At 36.7% G+C, this 7817-nt stretch overlaps 2 protein-coding genes across 2 annotated transcripts; one reads left to right on the forward strand and one right to left on the reverse strand.

Moving 5' to 3' along the window:
- LOC104711523 (scarecrow-like protein 32) lies at window positions 4064-5460 on the forward strand. Its single transcript, XM_010428224.2, has one exon. The coding sequence runs from the start codon at window positions 4089-4091 to the stop codon at window positions 5316-5318; it is 1230 nt and encodes a 409-aa protein (XP_010426526.1). The 5' UTR covers window positions 4064-4088; the 3' UTR covers window positions 5319-5460.
- On the reverse strand, window positions 6235-7808 carry LOC104711524 (peroxidase 35-like). Its single transcript, XM_010428225.1, has 4 exons — window positions 7574-7808; window positions 7277-7477; window positions 6970-7135; window positions 6235-6876 (listed from the first exon to the last, which is right to left on the reverse strand). Exons 1-4 carry the CDS (start codon window positions 7787-7789, stop codon window positions 6470-6472), a joined length of 990 nt encoding a protein of 329 aa, XP_010426527.1. The 5' UTR covers window positions 7790-7808; the 3' UTR covers window positions 6235-6469.

The raw sequence follows: 7817 nt of genomic DNA on the forward strand, positions 1-7817 counted from the left end.
CAGAAACTTAAATATATGTTTCGGTTTCTAATGAATGTCGAATGTTTTGGTTTGTTTTGGTTTCTAATCTCATGTCGAATGTATATGTTTTGGGTTCAGGTTGAGGAAGACATGTTCTCTGACTATGACGAGGGCATAAACAGCCCCTTAAACTATAGTTCCGATACAGAAGATGAGGCTGAGACCGCTTACTATGAACCGCAACCATCGAACCGTGAAGCTGAACCACAACCGCAACCATCGAACCGTGATGCTCAACCCAAGGACGAAGTGATCCAACTCAAAGACCAAGTGATCCAGCTGAACGACCAAATGATCCAGCTCAAGGTACTTGTGATACAGCTCAAAGATCACGTGATCCAGCGCAAGGACCGAGTGATCCAGCTGACGGACAAAGTGAACCAGCTCAAGTAAATTATTGTGTTGGATAATTGGGTTGTTGTTGTTTCTTTTGGTGTTGCAACCCGTGATGTTGGTTCTTGTTGTTTCTTCTTGTAAAACCCGTGATGTACTCTCTTGTGAACCCTTGATGTTTTGTCACAAAGTGAACCGAGTCATGTTTTTTTTGGAATTGTTTAGGCTAGGTTGATATGTTTAGTTTGGTGAACCCGTGATGTACTCTCCATTTATCCCGTGATGTTTACTCTCTCAAACCCGTGATGATCACTCTATATATATGAGAAGAGCACAAGGTTTCCCAAGATCAAAAATAAACATTTCTCTCAACAAACACAAATTTCTCCCTCTCTCACCAAACTCAAATATTCATTTCTTTCATCAAACACAAACATTTCCTTCTCTCACCAAACTCAAATATTTATTTTCTTAAAAAACTATCATTTTCTTCTCACCCAAAACAAATATTTCTTTCTTTTCTTCATTGCTATGGCATCTTCTTCCAACAATTTTCACTACCATTATGACCCAAATAATGATAGTTTCAACCAATACTTTCAAGAGCAATTTAATAACCAATTTGAAGCTGTTGAAGAGGAAATTCCGGTGGAAAGGAAACCACGTGAATATATTGATAGAAAACGAGAAGAAGGGCATGAACGTTTGTGGAACGATTATTTTTCTGATAATCCGACTTACAATGCTCACCACTTCCGGTGATGGTTTCGAATGAACAAGCCGTTGTTCTTGCGTATTGTGAATCGTCTCAGTGAAGAAGTTCCATATTTTAAGCCAAAAAAGGATGCAACCTTCCGGAATGGTCTATCACCCCTACAACAATGTACTGCAGCAATTTGACTTTTAGCGTATGGGACTGCGACGGACTCGGTTGACGAATACATACGTCTTGCTGCTTGTACTGCTCGTAAATGTTTAGAACATTTTGTGGTCGGGATAGTTGACTTGTTTGGCACTGAATACCTACGCCGACCAACACCAGAGGATCTTCAAAGGCTACTATTTTATGGAGAACAGAGGGGTTTTCCCGGGATGGTTGGAAGCATTGACTGTATGCACTGGCAGTGGAAAAATTGCCCAACCGCTTGGAAAGGAATGTATTCAAGAGGCACCGATAAGCCAACAATTGTTTTGGAGGCAGTAGCTTCACAAGATCTCTGGATATGGCACGCATTTTTTGGAGCTCCAGGTACTTGTAACGATTTAAATGTTCTTGATCAATCACCAGTATTTAATGACATTATTTACAAACGAGCTCCCGAAGTTACGTACTATGTCAACGGAAATGAGTATAATTTGGCTTACTATCTGACGGATGGTATTTACCCGGAGTGGGCGACATTTGTTAAATCCATCCCACAACCACAACATCCGAAACATCGTTTATTTGCACAAAAACAAGAAGGTGCACGAAAAGATGTTGAGCGTGCATTTGGAGTCTTGCAATCTAGATTCGCCATGATTAAAAATCCAACTCTTTTATGGTCAAAGGGTAAAATTGCATATATAATGAGAGCATGTCTCATACTGCATAATATGATTGTCGAAGATGAACGAGATTCATACACACTCTATGACGAACAAGAATTCCAACAAGAAGATGGAACTGGAACTACTCCGGATCTTACCTTTTCAGTAACTATGTCTTCAAATCTTGAAGGTTTAGGTGATGGCCATACATTAATTCGTGATAAACAAGCACATCGCAAATTAAAGGAGGATTTGATTGAGAATATTTGGAATAAATTTAGTCATTTGTATTAATTAAATAAAATGTTTGTCTTCTTTAAATAATTAAGTAATATGTTTGTTTTTTTTTATTTTAATAAAAATTTTATAAGTTTGCAATTAAAATGTTATTTTATATATTTTTATATTTGTAATATGTTTAATAAGAATATTAATAAACATTATATTATTAAATAGTTTTAAACATTCTTAAATTATTTATTAAACATTAATCTTTCTATTTATTAATCATTCTTAAATTTCTATAAGAATATTATCTTATTAAATCTTAAGATCTTATACCTGTTCTCACAATAACTAACTTCTTAACAAAAGTTCTTAAAAACTGATCTTACAATATTTTTACAATATTTCTCCTCTAAGAACACCCTCACATGCCCTCATGGGGGTATAAAATTTTGTTTTTGTTGCAAAGTGCATGCAGTGATTATATCCNAAAGAAGGTGCAAGAAAAGATGTTGAGCGTGCATTTGGAGTCTTGCAATCTAGATTCGCCATGATTAAAAATCCAACTCTTTTATGGTCAAAGGGTAAAATTGCATATATAATGAGAGCATGTCTCATACTGCATAATATGATTGTCGAAGATGAACGAGATTCATACACACTCTATGACGAACAAGAATTCCAACAAGAAGATGGAACTGGAACTACTCCGGATCTTACCTTTTCAGTAACTATGTCTTCAAATCTTGAAGGTTTAGGTGATGGCCATACATTAATTCGTGATAAACAAGCACATCGCAAATTAAAGGAGGATTTGATTGAGAATATTTGGAATAAATTTAGTCATTTGTATTAATTAAATAAAATGTTTGTCTTCTTTAAATAATTAAGTAATATGTTTGTTTTTTTTTATTTTAATAAAAATTTTATAAGTTTGCAATTAAAATGTTATTTTATATATTTTTATATTTGTAATATGTTTAATAAGAATATTAATAAACATTATATTATTAAATAGTTTTAAACATTCTTAAATTATTTATTAAACATTATATTATTAAATAGTTTTAAACATTCTTAAATTATTTATTAAACATTAATCTTTCTATTTATTAATCATTCTTAAATTTCTATAAGAATATTATCTTATTAAATCTTAAGATCTTATACCTGTTCTCACAATAACTAACTTCTTAACAAAAGTTCTTAAAAACTGATCTTACAATATTTTTACAATATTTCTCCTCTAAGAACACCCTCACATGCCCTCATGGGGGTATAAAATTTTGTTTTTGTTGCAAAGTGCATGCAGTGATTATATCCATGAATGCGATAGCGCGGCGAAAGAGAATAATACTAACCTAGATGACAAATACTCAGCCGTACATGTACACATAAATACAAAACCTGCCACTTCACATGTCACCCACCATTAAGCACCCCTTCACAGACTTGATACTTTCTATGTAATAACAAAAACACTCAACTTCTTGGTCGTATATTATGTTACAATAATTCGCTTAAAATATGTTACTACAAATGTAATACTTTCCTTAAATAACATATACATTGTTTACACAGACTACAAGATTCGGCATAAGATGCAACCTTCGACTTAATTACTGATTCATGTTTTTAGCTATTTAAGTCATATATATCGGACATACAGATATTGCTCATCTATGTATTTGTCTTACACAACACAAGCGACCGTAGCGATGCGTTTCCCAATGATAAGGTTACCACACATACTTACACGACTCTCTCTACTGTCTCGTCTCTTTCTTTCCTCATCCCTCTTCTTTGTCTCCTTTCTCTCTATTCTTCACTTTTCAGAATTATTTTACGTAAATATTATGGACATGTCGTTTTCATCACCCTTCTCTACTCTTTTTGTTCTTTTTGTTTCCTCTTGAGCCACAGCCCACAACAAGAAGAAGATTAAACGTATATACATTTCTCTCTAAAACTCTGCCCAAATGACCAAAACCCGGATTCGTAACCTGACCCGACTCCCTTCTCCCAAACCACTACGCGGGGGCGACGCCAACTTCATGGAACAGCTCCTCCTCCACTGCGCCACGGCCATCGACTCAAACGACGCAGCACTGGCTCACCAAATCCTCTGGGTGCTCAACAACACTGCTCCACCAGACGGTGACTCGACCCAACGACTAACCTCCGCCTTCCTCCGCGCGTTGCTCTCACGCGCCGTCTCCAAAACCCCTACATTATCATCCACCATTAGTTTCCTACCTCCGGCAGATGAACTCCACCGGTTCTCAGTAGTGGAGCTAGCCGCGTTCGTCGACCTCACTCCTTGGCACCGGTTCGGATTCATCGCGGCCAACGCGGCTATCTTAACAGCCGTGGAAGGTTACTCAACAGTTCACATCGTTGACTTAAGTTTGACTCATTGTATGCAAATCCCTACTCTCATAGACGCCATGGCAAGCCGACTCAACAAACCTCCTCCGCTTCTTAAACTAACCGTCGTCTCTTCCTCCGATAACTTCCCACCGTTCATCAACATCTCCTACGAAGAACTCGGATCCAAACTCGTCAACTTCGCCACCACAAGAAACATAACAATGGAGTTCACAATCATACCTTCAACTTACTCCGATGGCTTCTCTTCCCTCCTACAACAACTACGGGTTTACCCTTCTTCATTCAACGAAGCTCTAGTCGTTAACTGCCACATGATGCTCCGTTACATCCCTGACGAAACCCTAACTTCATCATCGTCATCGCTTAGAACAGTTTTCTTGAAACAACTTCGATCTTTGAATCCAAGAATCGTAACCCTAATAGAAGAAGACGTAGATCTCACATCGGGGAACTTGGTTAACAGGTTAAGATCGGCGTTTAACTACTTCTGGATACCGTTTGATACAACCGACACGTTTATGAGCGAGCAGAGGCGATGGTACGAGGCGGAGATAAGTTGGAAGATAGAAAGCGTGGTGGCGAAGGAAGGTGCGGAAAGGGTGGAGAGGAGTGAAACGAAGAGACGGTGGTTTGAGAGGATGAGAGAGGCTGAGTTCGGTGGAGTTAGAGTTAAGGAAGAGGCGGTGGCGGATGTGAAGGCGATGCTGGAGGAACACGCCGTCGGGTGGGGAATGAAGAAGGAAGATGACGACAATAGTCTAGTCCTGACGTGGAAAGGTCATAGTGTAGTGTTCGCTACCGTTTGGGTTCCAATTTAAATCGGGTTGATTTGATTTTATTTTATTGGATACTAGTAGATTAGTATTGCTCTGATTTCTGATCTAATTAAATTTTTATAAGATTTTTTTCCTTCTAGTTGATTTGTTTTGTATTAGTTCCAACATTAAAGGAGCAAAAAGTAACCGTTATTGTGATTAAACATATTTTAAAATTTGCAAACATATTTTAAGGTAACCATTATTGGTTTTTTTGTTGTTTGGGGGTGTATAGGTTTAGTGATAACAATTAAAACTTTATACGAAGAAATATCACAAAAACAGATTAAATTTTACGATCCCCTTTATAATAAAACGGAAGTACACAACATTGTTTTGGTAGACTTTATAATTTTAATAAATGGTTACAAATAGGTTCTACATATATTATAAATTAATCCATATATTAATTGTAACAAATAAAATCTTAATTGTAACAGAAAATCTTAAACGGGTTATTCAAAATTGATAGTTCATGGATATTTCAAACTTTATTTCGGAAGATCACGTATATGGTTCCAAATATCTAGAATCACAATATTACTATTTTATTTTCCACATATTTTATTGATAAACCACATCAATAAAAAATTATTAAAGGGATAAAAATATACTCTCAATCATAAAAAATAATCAAATCTCGCTAATTTAACAAGATTAATCGTAATCTTCGGGATTGTATTCAGAAATTAAAAATTAAACATTAATGCTAGATTAGGACCGTGTTAGAGCACGGGTTAAAATTTATTTTATTTATATTATAATTTTCGAATAAAATATAATTTATATGATTGATTTTAAAAGTTTTTAAGATCCTAATCTAGCATTAATCATGATCTTTAGAATCATATTTTATTCTAAAATTTTAATATAAATAAAAGGAATTTCAACCCGTGCTCTAGCACGGGTCCTAATCTAGTTTAGTTAAAAAAAGGATATGAAACATTTGGAGGATACAAAGAAGACATGCCAGGAAGAAAAAAAAGGTAGAGAGGATAAAATACAAATAAAGACATAAACAGAACAAATGAAAAAACAATACTTATATTCAAATGAACGTTCAAACATTAATCAAACGAAAAGAATATAAGTTGAATTGGATAAGAGAAAAAAAAGGGGAATATAATATAACTTAATTCCCATCATCATCATCTCTAGTTAAACGCACCACAGTCACGACGAATGTTTCCATTGCGGCTATTCTTAACCCCAACACGGCCGAGTTTAGTCATTGCTGTCACAAAAGCGCGGTTAAAAGCCGTAGAGTTCGAGGCCCAAGCATTAACGGTGGGCCTTGAGCGACCGTCCGTGAAGAGAACTTGATCGGAGGTGAACAGACCTTTGCCTTGTTGAAGATTCTTGAAGTAAGTGTTGTCAAACGTCTTGGGCGTGACTGGGTCCATATTGATTGCGATTCTTGGGTCCACATTCTTAGGACAAGCCTTTTGAAGCTCTATAGCGTAAGCCTTGTTTAGAGTTGGGTCCACGGAGTTGATGCCGTTGAAGTTGTAGATTCTTTTAAAGACCTTGCCACAATGTGCGAATCCAAGGGTGTGAGCCGCTACATTATATATGAATCTATCGGTTAAGATATCGATGCATTTTGGTGATATAAATATACTATAAGATATGTTTTGTTTAAAATTTGGTTTACCTGAAAGAGCAATCATATCTTCTTGGGTAAGTTTGTTTTTCTTGAAAAGAGCGTTAAGTTTGTCTACATTGTCCGAAGGTCCTGGTAAGTTCCCTTCAACACTAGACGCAGTTGATACCAATCCGTCGAACCTACCGAGTTCGACTTCATAGGATGGTCCTCCAGCCTATACATGCATACAAGCAATGAGATATAATAATGTTTTTTGTCGGTCACAACATATAGTATTGGTAGAATATGAAGATTAATATGAAATTTAATTAGTGTAGGATTATCTGGTAATAGAATGGTGAGTACGGATACTTACGCCAACAACAACATCTCGGGTGGCCAAAGTAAGAATATCGGCGCATGAGACCTTGTTCCGGCAATGAGGGTTAGCGTCAAGGGCTTTCTTAGCTTGGATCACCACATCAAATCCATCTCCTGCTAGCGAAATGTTATCTGGATGATCCTTCTCTGCCTTGTTTTTAGGCGTTGACTGGATCATGACGGAGGCATCACAACCCTACAATGCCAATTACACCGAAGGTAGAAATCAATTAATCGCCTAACAAAAGAGGAGAATAACGAAGATATGAGAACGCTTGAACTAAAAACATACATTGACAAAGCAGTCGTGGAAGAAGAGACGGAGAGTGGCAGGTATGGTGACGAATGTCTGCTTTACTTTCTTTTGGACAGCGTTTCTCACGATTTGTTCGACGTTGGGGCAAGTTTTGGAGTAGAAACCGCGACTTAGTTGCGCGGTGGTTGTATCCGGAAAGACAGAGATTGTGAGACAAAGTGCAACGACTAGAACCATACCGAAGCGAGCCATATTTTTAGACAAAACCGAGAGAGAGTGT

The sequence above is a fragment of the Camelina sativa genome, chromosome 9, assembly GCF_000633955.1.
Source record: "Camelina sativa cultivar DH55 chromosome 9, Cs, whole genome shotgun sequence".
In the NCBI taxonomy this organism is placed as follows: Eukaryota; Viridiplantae; Streptophyta; class Magnoliopsida; order Brassicales; family Brassicaceae; genus Camelina; species Camelina sativa.

What these genes read in the sequence shown, in the direction of transcription:
- LOC104711523 (XM_010428224.2), top strand. Translation starts at nt 4,089, where the DNA reads ATGACCAAAACCCGGATTCGTAACCTGACCCGACTCCCTTCTCCCAAA.
- LOC104711524 (XM_010428225.1), bottom strand. Translation starts at nt 7,789, where the DNA reads ATGGCTCGCTTCGGTATGGTTCTAGTCGTTGCACTTTGTCTCACAATC. An exon ending in CCCGAGATGTTGTTGTTGGC is followed by an intron (nt 7,136 to 7,276) that starts GTAAGTATCCGT and finishes ATGCATGTATAG; the next exon opens with GCTGGAGGACCATCCTATGA. An exon ending in AGATATGATTGCTCTTTCAG is followed by an intron (nt 6,877 to 6,969) that starts GTAAACCAAATT and finishes TATATAATGTAG; the next exon opens with CGGCTCACACCCTTGGATTC.